This window comes from Neopelma chrysocephalum, unplaced genomic scaffold (assembly GCF_003984885.1).
Source record: "Neopelma chrysocephalum unplaced genomic scaffold, ASM398488v2 Primary Assembly neopelma1_97390, whole genome shotgun sequence".
Classification (NCBI taxonomy): domain Eukaryota; kingdom Metazoa; phylum Chordata; class Aves; order Passeriformes; family Pipridae; genus Neopelma; species Neopelma chrysocephalum.
Window position 1 is genome coordinate 6,748,007 of NW_020926031.1, and position 17,402 is coordinate 6,765,408.

The window sequence follows — 17,402 nt, forward strand, 5'->3', positions numbered from 1 at the left end:
TCCTGTGAGGTGTTTGCAGCTGAGGAAGCTGTCTGATTCTTGACCCAAGTTATTGCAGGATATAGGTAACAGAAGTCATGTAGAAGAGAACATCAGTATTCTCAATGTAATTTATAGAAAGTTTGATAGCAAATGGAGGCTGTTGCCAACAAATCTGACATAAAAACATTAGAAGGGAAAAATAACCTTGCTGTTACTGCTTTAATTTCTGTAAGGAAGGTTTAGCAGTTCTTCATAGATATGTGTTGAGGTTTTCTTTGTTTTAGGTTCTTGGGGTGGGGTTTTTTTGTACCTGATTTTGTTTGTTGGGTATTTTGTTTGCTTGGGTTTTGATGGTTTTTGTTTGTTTGGCTGTTTTGTTTTTTAAAATCTAGGGATGGGAAAATGAAATAACAAGGCTTCCCAGAGAGCAGTCCTCTTCTAGGGATGAATTAGGTATTGTCCTTCATCTTAAGTGAAAGCCAGAGACACTAACTAAATTAAAAACTTGTCTGGAAAGTCTCTGAATTAGCTCATATGAATAGACTCCAGACTCTTCTTAGCCCTCCCACCTCTCTAAATTACTCTTGCATAGACTTGAATTTTTATTACTTGTCCTGTAATTGCTTTTTTAGTGGATAGTAGTAATATCTTTAGATGCATTTTTATCTTAATGTAGAATAAACCAAGTTCATGCTTTAACATGCCTGTAGTCACTTTCAGAAAGGGGACAAACAGAGATGGGGAATTGGGGAAAAGCACTTGAAATGCTGGGAATAAAACACACAGAAAAATCTTGTCTAGTGTGTAGGCTCGATTAAATGCTAGCTGTGGGAGGGGTTGAGGGAAAAGTACTGTGAAGAAAAGAAGTGCAGCATCAAGCACTCTAGTAATGAGGTGTCTTTGGGATGTGCTGTGTTATTTCTTTTTTCTTTTTTTTTATTTTCTTAAATTTTGAGTTTGGTTTTTTTCCCTATACATCAAGTAATGCTAATTATTTAAATGGCTCAGATCAGGTTCTACTGAGTGACCTTACTCTTGTGACTGCAGTTGACACTGACCTCAGTTGTCAAGAGCAGCTGTAATAAAGTGTGTGTGCCCTGTTTTGCTGGACTAATACTGTAAGTGACCAAAAGGTGACCAGGCCCTCTGCAAAGCCTGAGCAATGTCAGGTTGCAGTGGCTAACATGAATGCAGGAAAGTAAACTAGTAGAGAGACAAAAGGACTCGTAAGATGATGAAGTGTTCATTATAGTGATGGGAAAGTGGCTTTGACCAAGACAAAGAAAAACTTAAGGGTTCCTTCTTTTTAAGGAACACTGGAATGTCTCCAAGCCAGCTAAACTTCCTTCTGAAGATGATGGAAAAGAAGACCCTGCAAAACCAGCTAGTACTGTCAGTCAAGCTAAAGATGTGAAGAAGACAAGCCTTTTTGAGGAAGATGATGAGGAGGATTTATTTGCAATCACTAAAGAGAGGTGACTGTCCTGGGAGGGGAGTGGGGAGGCATTTTTTCAGAACAGCCCAGCAGCCCCCTCAAAACCAGATGGACCCAGGCCTGTTGCAAGTGTTGTCCCTTGCTACTGCTGCTGAGGAGGAAGTAGAGGTGTGTCAGTAGGAACTGGCAGGGCTGAGCTCTGGGCTGTTTTGTATCTGTGGTGGATTATTCTCTTTGTCACCACTGAATTGGGGTCTCTATTTCTATGCCTGTGATAAAAAATCCTCTTGACCTCTTTTTATCTCCACTTCTGCAGAAAGCTGTGCAGACAAGAGAGAGAGTGATAGAGTTGTTGAGACAATGGGGAAGCTGAGTGCTGTATCTGGGACCACTTGCTGCAAATGATGGTCCTAAGTGATGCTCTTAAACAGATTCAGTGCATGGCTTCTGAAATTTTTGCCCTGAGTCTTCCACTTTCTCCTCTCTTTCACTGCAGCCAAAGAAAGCCACAGAAGGTATCATTGTTATTTGAAGATGATGCTGTTAATGGAGAATCATTCTTCAGCTCCCAATCAACACTATTTCCTTCAGCTGCTAAGGCTGCAGTGGTAACTCCTCATTTTTTAAAACTAACATGGAACACTTAGTCTTTTTATAGTCTGCCTTCTTCGTTAGGTACTGAATGTAAGTCTAACTCATTTTTAGACAATGGTAGCTCTAGCAATTTGGAATGGGAAGAGGGAAGACTGTACTCCTCCATGTAAGTTCTTACTACCACTTGCCTAATAGATATTTCAAAATCTTCTTGACTACTAACCCTGAATTTGTTTGGTTTATGCTAAAAGCCCTTCCTAGGGATGTTTTGAAAACTCTCAACCATAAACTACCGCTAAAAGGAACAAACAGCTTACTGCTGACTCTGAAGTCAGGGCCTCACCCTTTGTATTACCCTACCAAGCTGATTCAGACCTGTAAACAGACTTCTTACTGGCCCTTCCTTGTGTGTGCTCTGTCTTAGGAGCTTAGCTCATGGTGTACTGCCTGCTTGTGCTTTGGAACTGAGAGTAGGAGATGCAAAGATTTAATGCAGCTGTATCTGTAGTGGGGGTTCCTGTATGTGTGCTTCCTGGCACTCTTCAACCAGATTCAAAAACCTGTAATACTGGAAATCAAGTCACAAACCAGAATGTCCCATGGGATGAAAATAGGAGAAGTCAAGCATGTTGCCAGTGTCCTAGACCTCTGCAGAAGGCAAACTGAGACTCTTCTATCCCACAGCAGCATGTGCTCTTTATATACCCACCAATTTTGTGTCACCAACGTTCTCTTAATTTTGCAGGAGACAGTAAAGCCAGCACAAGCACCGTCTACCTTTAATGAAGAAGAAAAGGAGGAAAAGGAAGATCTGGCAGATAAAGGAGCCAAGTCTAACCAGATAGAAGATACATTGTGGGGCTTAGAAGAGCCTGAAGCAGCTCCTGTGCCTAGAGGAACAGATGTTGCAGGGAAGCAAACAAAGGAAAAAGTGAGGGATTTTCTTACATTAATCTGAAATTTGGTAAAGATTAGGTTAAAGAAAACCCATAATCTAACAGTGCTGCTCTGGAACAAATATTTTTCTGGGTTCCCTCTTCTATTGCTAAGGACAGAGTAACTCTGTCTCCATTTAGCAAAATCACTTGTCTGTCAAACAGCAAATTGATTAAATGCCATTTAAAAGTTGTTTTCTAACTTAACGTCTGTGAGAGGTTTGTTTATTTTTGGGGAAGGGGATGGGCAGAATCTGTTTCATTTTTTCTTCAGAGTAGGTTGGGTAATCTTTACTCATGTGAACAGAGCTTTCTTTTAAAAGAGGAAAACCTAATGTGTTGGCTTTTCTTCAAGCTCAGTAACTTTTTTTCAACATAATGTCTGATGAGTTATGAAGTGGTTAAGTGTTATCCTGGTAGCTGTGGCTTTCAGCGTTGTGAATTTCTGCTGGGCAATACTGTTACAGAACAGTATTGATGTGTATTGTTAAGTGGATTACTGCAGAAGTTTCAGCAGAACTGATCGTGGGAATGGTCTTACTTGAGTGATTGCTGGGGAATCAGCAGCTGATGAGTTTCCATAGTAGTTATCATGCTTTGCACTTTCCTGAGCACATTCAAGGTTCAAGTAGTGCTGTTCACTCTAAAGAATCCCAGGTGGTATGAACTAGATAACTTGGAGATAATGGCAAAGCTGTTTAATGCATCCTTGTGGTGCTTGTGCAGTCGGACATACAGATGAGGAGCAAACCTTATGCATGAGTTGAATACAGTTGCCTGCTTGGTAATGGATTGCAGAACTCTGACCACTGCTGGTATTTAACCAAGAATGCTTAGTGGTTTTTTTGGGCAAACTTGAAATAAATAACAGGCTAATGTGTTAATTTTTTTTTTTTTGGTGGAGCCTTTTGCAGCAATATCTTCAGAGCCAGCTGGCAATTCAGATCTGTTTGCAACATCCCCACCAGCTCTGGAGAAAGATGTCAAGAGCCAAACTAAAAAAGTATTGAGCTTGTTTGAGGAGGAGGAAGAAGAGAGGCTGGATGATGACAATGGCATAAAAAATGCACAGAAAGAAATTGGTGTGGTGAGTATAGAGAAGTTCTTGAACACTAGGAAATAGTATTTCTACCTCTATTACTCCAGGCAAGGGTGTTTTTTTTTTTTAACCCTTCCTTTTCTTCATGCCATGGAAGCTAATGTTTCTCAGTTTCTAGACTTCCAGATTCTTGGGTGAGAAATTATGCCTGTTCTTCCTCATGATCCTGAATCCCTTTGTGAATTTTCCTGTCCACTAACTCAAAAGTCTTTTGCTGCATGCTAGTATGAAAAGAAATTTTGTACAGATGTTTTGGTGCAGCTACTTGATATCTGCTATACAGAGCTGACTCCTCAGTTGCTCCTCAAGGTCAGAGGTAATAGGAAGTAGAAGGATGTAGAGTTTTAAGCTTGTGGTTTATCCCTTTATTTTCATTATATTGTTGCAGTTTGCTTGCTGCATATATGCCTGCAGACTTAGGTTCAGTAAGAATTATCTTAATCCTGTGTTTACTTCTGTTTTTCAAGTGTGTGTATTCACTTCTTTAAAAAGCCTCCAGCTGCCCTATTCTTACTGTCTGGCTTTCCTGATATAGTGTATACCATCAAGAGGTGGACTTTGAATTTTTAGTAGCAATATCCTTGAATCCATGGCAATGTTCTTGTTTCTACTTAATGCAATGTAACAAAATTTCCTCTGTAAATTTGAAGTTGTGTCAAAAAGCACATACTGTATACTACAGTGTACCACAAGGTTTTGGCACCTTAGTGTGACCATGTAAAGTAAGTTGTCAACTCTAAAGGCTATGCACACTTTATTCAGAAGTCCTTGGAGCTGAATTAAATAGATAAATCCCTGTTTATAGCAGCTTCTGAGAATCAGACTTTATTCTTCTGACAACTGCTCCTGCTGCCTGGATTTTGTGTCTGATGTCATGCTACTGGACATTGAGTCATGTTCCTGAAGAGACAGATGAGTGGTGAAACACAGACACTGGCCCCTGCTGAGACACTGAGTGGGGCCTTTGCACGAAAGTCAGACCTGGGTGCATACAGTGCACTCTGATCGTAGGAGGGCACTGTTTTTGCTGATACTGGTTGCTTTGCCAGGTAGTGGAGGGCTTATAAGGCAATGTGTATAATTTCAACCTTTCCCCTCTCCCTCCCCCCAGCAAATTTGAAAGTAGAAGTTCTTGCCAAAGGCAGACAGTATGTTCTGTTCTTCATTGTGAGGGTGTGCTTGCTTTCACGGGAGGAGAACAGGGAGTCAGCAACAATAATAGCTTTACAGGCCTTCAACTTTTAAAAAAAAAATATTTTTTTTATTCTTCTTTGAAAAGGTAGCTTAAGAAGATAATGAAAGAGATTCTCTTCCTCTCACTTCTATGTCCTGCACCCTTAGCTGAAATTTTAAAGGCATAAAAGTCTTACTGGAATATAAACCTTATTGTACAGTCCTGATAACATACTGAAAACTTTTTTGTTTTTTTCCTTCAAAGGAAGCTTTACTGGTAAATAGTAGCAGCTGGATCTTAAATCAGCAGACCCAGATACATTGTGGCTAATACCTTATCATTAAATTGAACTATAAATACAAATATTTCCATTGTAAGTTTTGCAGATTTGGTCAAAATAAAACAAAACTGGCAGTTGTAGTTTTATTTTTGTTACCAGGGTCATAGTATAGCCTCAGGTGAATTGTAACGTGTCTTATCACTAGGAAAATAACCTCCTTAAAGAGGGACTTTCTCACTGTGGACCTTTCTCCTCTCCTTTCAGGCTTCTGAGAAAACTGCTCGGCCCAAAAGCACCGGGGTCTTTCAAGATGAAGAGCTTCTTTTCAGTCACAAACTTCAGAAGGACAATGATCCAGATGTTGATCTCTTTGCGAGCCCCAAGAAGTCAGTGGTGAGTTCATAGTCCTTCTCTGAACCTCCTATTTAAAAAACAGTCTTCCAAGTGCACAGCCTACTGGTTTTTCTTGTTTGGACACAGCATAGAAGTCACTGATTTCCAGGGAGGGCCAAACGCTAATATCAGTCCAGGCATCATGGGCTGAAGGAGATGTGCTTTGGATTTGTGACTCGTCTTTTCTTTATTCTTTGTTTCTTTAGTCTGCAAACCGTGTCCTGAAGCCACCATCTGGAGGAGGCCTTTTTGGGGACGATGATGAGGATGATCTCTTCAGTACTGCTAAAACAAACCTTCCGGTATCTGTTCCTCTACTGTAAATGGCTTATATAAAAGACATTGGAAGGAAGTGTATGGAAGGGATTTTCTCCTTATGTATTTCCACAAGAAATTAGGTGACTTCTCAAATCTTTTTGAGAAAATAGAAATGGTCATTGTGACCCTGAACACATAGGGAACAAACAGATGCTTTAGGTCTCCCAAAGTTGGGATGAGAGAATTGGATTCTGTTTCTTTTTGTGTACCACTAGGACTGGTTTAGGTATAAGAGAACACACCTGAGCAGAAATCAGAGTAGTAGAGATTGTATTGTTTAGTTGTTTAACTTGCTAATATTGCTTCCCTGTACTTCATGCATGACTGATGAGCCTTGCTCTGTGAGTTATGTAATTTGAGTTTCTGCAGGTTGGTTTGATCTAAGGTAGTGATGTGGTATTAAAATCCTCATGATCATTGGATTGTTTTTAGAGGGTGAGCAGCTGCAGTAATGAACTAGACTGCAATACAGGTGGTCTGAGGTCAAAGTCCTACCATGCATTCTAAACTGCTACTCTAGATGTATTTAGCTTAATTAAATTGAAGCCAACTTTTACTTTAGTCTGTTTTCATGTCTATAGCTGGACGTTAGGCTAGGAAACTGGCAATAATTCCTGGAAACAGTTTCTTTGAGGACTGTGGAATGGATGGTCTTAAGTAATTAGCTCTTGGAAGCTATACATGGAGCCTGTTTGCTTGAAAACATAAAAATAGCCTGTTCCTTAGCTAGCTTTGTGCTGTTATTTTCCCTACTGTCTTGCATATGAGGAAATATGCATGCACTTGAATGTTTATTGGTACTCTCACTGTTAATCATTAGCATAGACAGCAAAGGTTGAGGTAGGCTAGAGGAATTGAGGGATGGAAGGCCCTTGCATTGCAGAGCCAAAAGACAATGCCTGCTATGCACTGCAGAATCAAAAGGCATAGCTAGTTTTCTGTTCAGTTAAAAGCAAGATTTTAAGAAGTTTTGCTTGGGTTGTTCTTTTGGGGGGTTGGGCTTTTTTGGGATCTATACACCATGCTTTTTACCCCATTCATGTTGACTTGGTGATCTTAATGCTTTCAGAAAACAGCCGAGAAGAAAACACTTCAGACCAGTGTTGGCCCTTCCTTAGAGAGCAGTAACCTTCTAGAAAATACTTTAAGTGCCAAGCAAGATGAGACTCTGAAGGCAGCAACTACCGAGGCAAGTACTTAAATCATGCATGCCTTGAACAGCATGCAAATAAAAAGGAGATGTATCATCCAGTTTTAAATAAGATGGAAGATGAAAACTAATGCCTGGATTCACTGGCTGCAAGGCATGGCCAAACTCGTCTTTGGCTTATCAGCAGGTGCACTGTTACTATCAAGAAGTTTAAATACTATTGATGCAGTGCCCACACATATATGAAAGTACAAGGCAGTGAAGAGCTACACCTTAGGTCCAGTTGGATTGAAAATGGGTTGTTGTTTCTTCTTCTCTGAAGTACCAGTGTCTGTTAGGGTGAATGTGATTTTTAAAGGTCGTCTTTCTCAGAAAGAAGAACAAGGCATGCAGCAAAATCTGTGGCCGTTGAGAATCTTATCTTGGAGATTTTATGATGAGCAAACAAGACTCCTACTGCTGTCCTTAATCTTGCAGAATCAAGGGTCTCTGGGAGACGTAGTGTGGAATTGAGTTCTGTGCCTCACCAGAACTACTTGTTGGATTTTCATGTGTAGAAGATTTAGCTTTTCATTGTAGGGAGCAGATGTTGTTTTTTTTCTCCCCTGGGCTGATAACCACAGAGCAAGTCTGTAGGGTTACTAATTAGCCTGTCTTCTCTTATGGTAAAGTGTTCCTTGGAGCATAAAACCAGGCTTGTCTTCCTGTTTTTTGTAGCTACTGACAGCTCGGTATAGGAATGGTCTCAGCTTGTCTGAGGTTCAGCTGAACACTACATGCTTTTAAGTGGAGAATAATCTTCTCAGACACCAGGATTCCTCTGCCATGCTATCAAGACCATCAAACCAATGTCCTAACCCTTGCAAACCCTCAGTTACTTCAACATGATGGAAGGAGCTATGACTGCCCAGCCATACTGACAGCAGTACAGCCTAGCTCATAGAACCATGTAGACTACAAACCTGTGGAGAGCAAGTCCTGGGAAGAGCACCTTAGCTGATTTGATTCATTCCCTGAGTCTTAGAATTGACTGAAGTCTTCAGACCAAACAGCTGCTCTTCTCTTTTAGTCTAGTCTTCTTTCTGGCACTGCTGGCCAGCTTTCTGTAGAGGAACACTCACTTCTCTGAAGCTGTGTGGTACAATTTTGAAGCCCTCTTGGCTTCCATGTGGGCTTCCTTGAAGTCTGTGGCCTGACTGTAGCCAGTCACGAAGAGAAAGGTTAGTTAGATCATAATATGGCAATATGGCTTTAGAGAATTTTTAGGGGACAGAATAAGCAAGGACAGAGGGTAGCTGTCATGGTTTGATTTGACTGGTGGTGGCTGTGACCTGGAGAAGATGGAAGTTGTTGGGTTACTATGGCAAAGTATAATATTGGGTGGAAGGAAGGTGGAATGAAATGTGATGATGAAGACAGGTCCATGGCATGTGGGAAACTGAAAACTGAGTGACTATAGCTCTAGTGCTAGAATGTGATGATGACAAAGTATCTTCAAAAGAAATTGGTAAGCAATTAGCTGCTTTCTATAGATGTATTAAAATGCAAACTATGGTCTGGTTGATGACAACTTGTCCACTTGTTTAATCCAATGTAATTTTGTGCAGAAATCTACAGGTCCTGTTCCCATTAAAACCAAAGAGCCCTCATCTCGGATTGGAAAGCTACAAGTAATTAACTTTACTGGCATTTTAACTTTCAAAAAAAATAATAATCTTCCTTGCCTCACTGATGGCTTTCCCTAAAAACAAAATCTTATTGCTTCCTTACCTTACTCTCGCAATATTATTTTTTTCAGATGGCGTATTTTTGATTACTTTTTCTGTATTGCATGTTTAATATTATTTCCCCCTCCTGTTTCAGTCCTGACTCTGAGAAGCACTATTTACTCTGTTTGGGGGGCAGAGGGTGGGTTCCTCTTTGACCTGCTGTTCTTCTCAGCACTGTTAAGTATGTTTAGAGACTCATAAAAATACTTTCAGAGACCCCTAAGGGTAGCTTTGGTTATGTCCCTCTTCTGACATGAAATGACTAATAACTATCTATATCACACTATCACTCAAAGTCACAACCATTGTGTCCTCAGGCAGAATATTGAGCTGTGTAAGTGTTTGGTCTGACATAATGTGACCATGCTGTTCCTGGAGCTATTATACACAATAATAATGTTGACCACTCTACAGATTCAGTGAGACAGAGAATGTGGGAGACACAGAAGTTCATAGGTCTGAGAAAAGCCAGGCACTTTGGAAATAGAACTCGAATGCCCAGATGCTCTAGTTCTTACTGCTTCTCTGGAGCCATGCTTGCTCTGGAGCAGTCGTAACGTGATCTCTTTTTGTGTGTATGTTTTTGTTTTCTTTGTTTTGTAGGCTAACTTAGCTATTAATCCTGCAGCCTTACTACCTGGTGCAATGCCTAAAGTCTCCAATGTAAAGTCCCCCTTACCAGTGCTGGACACTCCGTTACATGAGCCCAACGATGCACAGAACAGCGAAGCCTTGTCTGCGTCAGGAAACAAGGAAGAACCAGGTGTGAGCTTTGATCAGCCTATGCAAGCGGATACCTTGCACAGCGCCAATAAGGTAACCTTGGCACTTAGGGGGAGAGAAGAGGGGATTAAAAATACAGTCTGTCCTCATGCAGGAATTTGGTTTGGTATGCAAGTTCTGCTAACGGTGTGGTTTATCTGAATCTAAATGGAAATGTGAAAGTCTAATCCCCTCTCATTTCTGTGGATCACTGAAGAGAAAGTGAAGGAAAGTGAAGCCTACTATATACTTTTCTCTGTAAGGGGCTTATTATGCAAAGGCCTGATTCTGTGTCTTTTTAAAGTATATGTGCATGTAAAGTACAGTGGATTTCCCTATAGGTTGAAGTATCTTAGTATAACATCTTGCCCTACCCGAGGAGGCACCAACCTAAAAAAGTGTAAAAAAGGCATCTTGCTAGGCTAACTATAAAATCTGTTACAGACAACTGCTTTGACAAGCTATCAAGAACACATCACTGCTGTGTGTTGACCTTTACCTCCTCTGTGGATAAAAATGTCATGCTGTCCTGGACTGTCACTCTCAATTCTTTTTCAAAGAAAACCTTTGTTTTCATACAAAGCCAAAACAAAAAGAGGTGTTACAGCTTTTGACAGGGCAAATCTCTAGCTCTTGACTCACTTGTTTTTTACTCATACTTTTTACTTTATGGACTGCAAAAGGCATATTCTAATTAAAGATTTTATGGTTCTGTAAAAAAGTAAGTGTGAACCATGTAGCTAAGATTTCATCTGGGTGCTTATGATTGTATAAGTCTCTTGGGCTTCCTAGCAGCAACAGCAATTTGAGTAAGATAACTTAGAATTTTAACTTTGATTCTTTCTTTCTTTCCTTAATGCTGATGAGGTTGTTCATTACTAGATGAGCACAGAAATGACTTGGGAAGATGCAGCAGCTGTCACCACAATGGCTGACATGATCCCTTACTGATGAGTTTGAAGCTTGTACATCAGACTAACGCATTACCATAGTTGTTTCCAATAGCAGCATGTCCCACACAACAGACAAAGCTCTCTATTGTGCTACTTTTAAATAGATAGGCTTGCAAAAGAATAGAGTGCCTGTAGCTGCATATGATCAACCTTGAATGTTCAATTTAGTGTAGTGATGATGCATGTTTTTTTACAGAAGTAATCTGAGAAGAAGCATCTTGTGGTTCAGATTACTTTTTTTTGGCATATCATTGCTTCTTCAAGCTTTCAAGTTTGAGTTTAAGCTGTAAATATGCAGCCAAATGCACTTTCTTCAAAGGCTGGAATGAAGCAACCTACCCAGCATTCTGGCTGTCCTCTTAGAGAACAGCGCATGGAGCAATTAATTAAAGAGAAGAGGAGGTTCTACTGATCCATTTCCTACCCATGTAAATACTCCTGTCCATGTGGGATATGGTAGAGGCTATAATGGAAACTTGCAAGGGGGCTTCCTTAAAAATAGCAATTGACTGCAATAGGCTATGCAGAAAATGAAATTGCATGGAAAACATAATTAGTCATGGCTTTGACAGACTAACTGCACTGTAGAAGCTCCTGGATTAGCAAGGTGGCAGACTGACTAAGGTATTTCCTAAAGCCAAGGGCTAGAATGGCTTGTTGTGTTGTGACTCTCCACTTGCGAATGCTGTTGCTTTTGTTCACCAGTTCCACCTGCTGTGGAATGACTACAGGCAGCAAATCCAAAGTCCTGGGTTATTTTTCTGAACTTTACTCCAAACTATTCCAATCTTTAATGTCCCATGGGGCTTTTTCCTTATGTATAATCCTGCTCTGCATTTACTCCTTTCTTGCAGACCAGGATCAGGGTTACAGGAAGACGAAGACCTCCTAGCAGAATGGCCCGCCGGCTGGCTGCCCAAGAGTCTGAAGGGAGTGAGGACGTGGACAGTAGTAAAGAATCACCATTCTCTCTACCAAAACAGACGTCAGCAGTAGTGAACATAAAGGAGCCTCTTGCTACTGAAGCAGAGTCCAAGGAAAATGGCTTTCTCTCTGGCTTGTCACTACTAGCTCACAGCAGTGTTTTGTCTGCTGGGACAAACAAACTCCTTCCTCCAGAATCCTCAGAAAATGGGGATGATCTGTTTGAATCGGAAGACGTTTTTGCTAGCAGCTCAACGTCCAGACCAGCTGCACAATCAAAATTAAAGGAGGGAATGCCAGACAGTGTGGCTAACAAACCCATCAAGTGCAGAGAGAAAAAGCCTGATCTGTCTGTTCTGGGTGATCAGGACAGCAGTGATCTCTTCCAGCCTGTACAGCAAAAATCTTCAACAAAAAGCAGCCCTATACCTTTTTTGGAGGAAGAGGAAGACTCTCTCTTCACTTATCAGAAAACTGGAAAAAAGGAGTTGAAATCTGCTGTACACCAAGCAGTTGACCCTGCTGCCCAAGATATCTTTGAGGTAATGGTTGAAGCTGCCACATTGCCTTTTTTGATCCTCAGGGCCATATTTAGACCCATCTAATTAGATGTTTAATGGAGGCTGCCAAGTAGGATGGGGTGTGCAGGATAGGTAGTGATAGAAGTAAACTGTCAATCCTGCTCTGCTGCTGGGCAATGGAAACCCTTTATTTGGTTGTTTATCCCCTTACTGGCAGCAGTGGATTAAAAAGTGGAGCAGGCATAATACAGAGCAGGCATGTCACTGTGCTGTGACAAAACATACCTTTTTCAGAGTAATGAAGTATTTGGTTCTTATCTGTCTATTCAGTGCACAGCAGCTCAAATAACACTTTAAAAAAAGGAATAAAATTGTTGGGCTGATCAGCTGATAACAGGCCTCGGTGTGCAGTACTTGACCTGTGAACAATCCACCTCTAAGGCACTTCTGCCAAGTGCCCCAAGAGACTCAAACTTCTCATGTTTGAGAATCACAGAATCAGTTGTCAAAGACCTCTAGGATCATCAAGCCCAGCCTTCGACTGACAAGCCCAAGAAGCCCAAGGCTGTCAGTCTTCTAAACATCTCAGGTGCTGTGTACAGATAATTTGACTATTCTGTTGAACTATGTTGTGGGTTGATGAAATCTCTGTGTTTTCTCCAAGGATGATATATTTGCTACTGAGGCAATTAAACCAATGAACAAAGTGAAAGAAAAAATGCCAGAGACTAACTTGTTTGATGATAACATTGATATTTTTGCGGATCTTACTGTAAAACCAAAAGAAAAGAAGACCAAGAAAAAGGTGGAACAAAAATCCATATTTGATGATGATATGGGTAAGTGTATGTTTAAGTAAATGTCTTTGTACTAATCTCATAATATTGTCCTGAATTACACTCATCTAAGATATTTTAGAACCGTCTGCTTTCTTTTAACTTTTCAACTGCTCTGAAATCTCCAGTCACCTTTGGATTTTAACCTCGGATGAGAACTTCCTAGATTTGTAGAACTAGCACGGCATTTAAATGGTTTAGGAGAGTGTATAAAATAGTTCTGAGAGAAAGGATAGTTTAATTTCTGTAGGGGTTTTCTTACCTGAAGGAATTAAAATATTACACTTACCTGGAGTAAGAGACTACTAATTTCATGTTCTTATGGCTCTGAGACACATTCTGTGTTTCAGTTTGTGCAGCTTTTTGTATTGTACTGTCAGATGAGTCACTGATATGAACAGTGAACAAACATTGAACAAATATGAACAAATTATTCCTATCTCACCTTCACTATTGTGTTGACTACCCTGGAGCCTGTAAGCTTTTGTTTACATCCATGGTCCCAGGTCAATTTACAGATACTACACCTGAGAGCAAAAGTTTGCCATGTATCATTTGTTGAAAAAAAGAGCAAGTAGTAATGTGAAAGGCTGGCACGCATAATCCTTTCTTCTCCATCAGTGGGGACTCTGAAAGTAATTTGATCCTCAGCTGTGTTTGTTCTCGGGCTCTTCATGTTTATAGCTGTTCTTTGGGATTGCATATATTTCTTTACTAAGACAAAAAATTCACTTCTCTAGCTTTGGTTCCTGTCAAGTCTTCATTCTTTGTCACTAATTCGAATTGAATCTCACTTATTGCTGTTTTACTTGGACTGATGCTAGGCATTCCAGCCTGATAGAATGACCTGGCTAAATCTGTAAATGTGTTACAACACTTGCCAGAGAATGAACATCCTGAGATTTCAAAACCTTCTCAATTAATATAAAATATGAGACTTAAAGGTTTGCTAGGAAGATATTGAAATATATATTGGATTATTAAGAAAACTTTAGTTTAATCATTTACATTTTTCATGTAGCCTATGCAAATGAAACAGTACATAGGTGCAGTCTGGGGGGATGGAGGCTGCAGGCTGTTTTCCTTTGTCCTACCACAGCTGTCCAATCGCTATTTACTGCATTTGTGTTAGGCTTGTGGTAGCAATATTAGAAAAACCATCTCAGCTCTTTCTCCTAGCCTCCTCACTGACCTTATGGCTGATGTCACAAATATCTTAATGTCACCCCTGCTAGCCTGCAAAATGGTGACTGAGCTTTCTTGTGTGTTAACAAATACTGTTTTCCATGGCCAAAACTTTTCTGTTCCTTAAGCCTTGTTATAAAATGGGAGTGATACCTCTACTGCTTATGGCACTCACTGTTCTTCCCCTTTGCTGTAAAGCTAATCCATGTGATAGCTTCTTGCTCTGGAGTGATGCCAGTAGGGGATTACTCTGTTTTGCTGCCTTTCTAAACTGCTCTTATGCTGAAATGTGGTCCTGGGTTATTCCTGTGTAATCCCTATCATCAGCACAGTAGCAGACATGCTGAAGTGGAAGTAGCAGCATGAAGAGACAGGGAAACACATTATGATAGACAACTTTGTGTTTGGCCTCTGCTCAAGGTTAAAGAAGATTGAAATACTAGTTTTTATACTCTGGACTAATAAATGGCTATTAATCTCTACATAGCACCCATGTTTTTAATAGAGATTCAAGACCAGTTATGTGCTATTTACACTGGCCTTGCGAATCACTAGTGATCCTGATATCTCAGTCTTGTGATTTTTTGATTTCATAATCCAACTGCATAATCTGAGTATCCTAAATTTCTTAGTTTACAGTAGGAGATATGCTGGTTTATTATGCTCAGGGAACCTCACAGCAACACTTAAGCATGTGTATGGCTGCAGCTTCATTTCTTTCCATGAGCACAGTCCTAAACACCAGCAGCACTAGCCACAGCAAGAACTGCAGGACTGTGAGCTCTGCTGCTGACATGAGCTATCCATGTTGGAGGGTTTAGTTTCTACATGTTATCCTTCAGGAGAGAACTCTGTCTTAATGGCAGTGTGATATTTTTCCACTTTGTGTTCCTAGTTATTCACATCAGAAGTGTTTGTATTGAGGAAGGTGGTGGGAGATCTTGATTCAAGACTGTAGACAGGCTTTTTGAATATTCATCAGGATGATGGTTGTAGCTGTCATCTTAGCAGCGCTCTGTTCTCAAGGGATTTATGTTGTGTTCTTTCTGTAGATTAAAGGCTCATGGTTAGTGGATGTCAACGCTAGTTGCTAGCAACTACCATCTTTTCCTCTTCTGATTTTCTTTGGCAACAACCTCACAGCTCTTGGATCTCTCAGGTTCCTCAGACTCTAATGTTCTAGATAAGAGGGATGTTGTCTGGCACTTGCACAATGGAACTTACTGTGGAGCTTTAATTTTTTAGTACTTTTCAAATGTTTATGAGAGCTTGAACATGTTATAAAATATAAGTAGTATATTTTATACTGTCTACTGGGAAGAAAAAAAAAATTCTTAATTTGACTTAACAGCTAACAGCTCCCACGTATGTCCTTACAAATGCATCCAGAATCGCAAGTAGCAGGAAAGCATTTGTTTGTCACAGAACGTCCTTGGCGCAATCACTGCTGTGTGCTGGAGTCTCTTATGTACAACATTTACTTCTGTTTAGCAGTCGCATTCCATTAAAATCCATCTTTTTTTTTCCTCCCTTTAGATGATATCTTCTCTACCAGCCAAGTCAAGATACCAACTCCCAAAACCAGACCTTCCCAAACAGCCTCAGAAGCAAAATCTGAAAGCAAGATCCTGAGCACGTTTGATGACCCGTTGAATGCTTTTGGAGGCCAGTAGCCAAGGGGAATGTGTTGCAGAGAGGTGGCCTTCCTTATGCCCTGTTCAGTACTAATACTCTGGATTCTCTTAATTCAGTAGAGCTGAAATGAGATGGATGTGGATATTTAAATGAGATTACCATTTTAAATGGTTAGTATTCTCCTGTGCTAGTCTAATTCTGCTAAATTATATATTTTTTAAAGAATAGAGTAACCTCATGCTATTATGTTTCCATGGTGCCCAGATGAATATAGCCTGTGCAATACCTGCAATGAAGTAATCTATTATATAAAGGATAGTTTGTTTTATTGAACAGATTTATGGATAAAATAATGCATAAATAGTAAATGGAGTCTGTTAAACCTGCTCTGTCTGCATGTCTTATTTTCCTCTTTACCCCTTGCTTAGAGTGTCTGCATCATGACTTGAAAACAACCAAAACCACTACCATGCCTTGTCTGGGTCAGCTGCCAACCTGCTGAGTTAATATTAGGGTAAGACTGGGTTTGGCTATCAGGTACAGCTTCTCTTATGGAATCAAGCAGTTAACAAATCTCAGTGCAGGACTTGATAGCAGCTAGAGATGAGGTATTTCATATTGGCAGCCAATGTGGTCTATAAAAATAACAATAGTTAACACTTCCCTGCCAGGAAGCTCATGTTACAAATGAGCACCGAGTGGTCCATGAGAACAACAGAAACCTAACATGGTCTTCTGTTCAAGTTGTAAGCCACTAAATGAGATTTTTCACCTGCATGGATTTGCCAGAGTTTTGCAAATAACACTTTCCACAAAGTCCATCTGTACAGAGCAGCTTGGTCACTTGGGAGCTAACAAGCCCATGTATGTACTTTATGCAGAGACTCTTTTGCACATTAAGGCTTGCTGTCTCATTTGCCTTCTCATCCATAACACGTTGTAGGCTGTTTACAGGAGGTTGCTATTCTGTGAAATCCCTTTAACTGTCTGGTATATTTGGCTTAACCTTGCTTCCTGTATTTTCTAGCTTCCCCTTCTGGAATAGATGCCATTAACCATACCCAGTGGTAGATACTTGCTCTCCTGCATGCGTACAAGGAGAGCAAATGTATAAATGCAGATTGATAAATGTTTCTTTTATTATATCGGTGATTGCCTGCAATTCTGACTAGATGCTCTGCTTTTATGATAATGATGTACTACTTTATCTCCAACTCTTAAGACTGTTCTGCTCTGTGTGTGTTTAAAGCATGTGCTCAGAGGACTTCTTTAAGAGCAATTTCTACTTTTACTGGAGCCCTGGTTCTGAGACACCTGCTTCAATCTCTTGTTTCTCCAGTTGAATTTACTTTATCAGGCACAGTAAGTACTACAGCTGAAGCAACTAGCACTAATGAGGGGTAAAGCAGGAGGAAAGGTTGGAAGGGATAAAGGAGAAACGTGATGTATTGATTTGT

General features: G+C 40.3%; 1 protein-coding gene across 5 annotated transcripts in view; it reads left to right on the top strand.

Annotated features, from left to right (window-relative positions):
- LOC113961677 (WASH complex subunit 2A-like) overlaps positions 1 to 16,331 on the top strand; it is a 35,521-nt gene extending 19,190 nt beyond the window's left edge. For 3 of the 5 annotated variants that reach the window (XM_027672127.1, XM_027672128.1, XM_027672130.1), the window contains 12 exons: positions 1,294 to 1,457; positions 1,914 to 2,025; positions 2,757 to 2,942; positions 3,845 to 4,033; positions 5,764 to 5,892; positions 6,099 to 6,194; positions 7,280 to 7,399; positions 8,968 to 9,030; positions 9,733 to 9,945; positions 11,699 to 12,310; positions 12,954 to 13,128; positions 15,847 to 16,331. In XM_027672127.1, coding sequence (XP_027527928.1) covers positions 1,294 to 1,457; positions 1,914 to 2,025; positions 2,757 to 2,942; positions 3,845 to 4,033; positions 5,764 to 5,892; positions 6,099 to 6,194; positions 7,280 to 7,399; positions 8,968 to 9,030; positions 9,733 to 9,945; positions 11,699 to 12,310; positions 12,954 to 13,128; positions 15,847 to 15,983 — 2,196 coding nt within the window. In that variant the 3' untranslated portion in view covers positions 15,984 to 16,331. The remainder of the gene's footprint in view (positions 1 to 1,293; positions 1,458 to 1,913; positions 2,026 to 2,756; positions 2,943 to 3,844; positions 4,034 to 5,763; positions 5,893 to 6,098; positions 6,195 to 7,279; positions 7,400 to 8,967; positions 9,031 to 9,732; positions 9,946 to 11,698; positions 12,311 to 12,953; positions 13,129 to 15,846) is intronic. The other 2 variants (XM_027672126.1, XM_027672129.1) reach the window with 2 other exon arrangements.
- Positions 16,332 to 17,402: the final 1,071 nt, after the last annotated feature.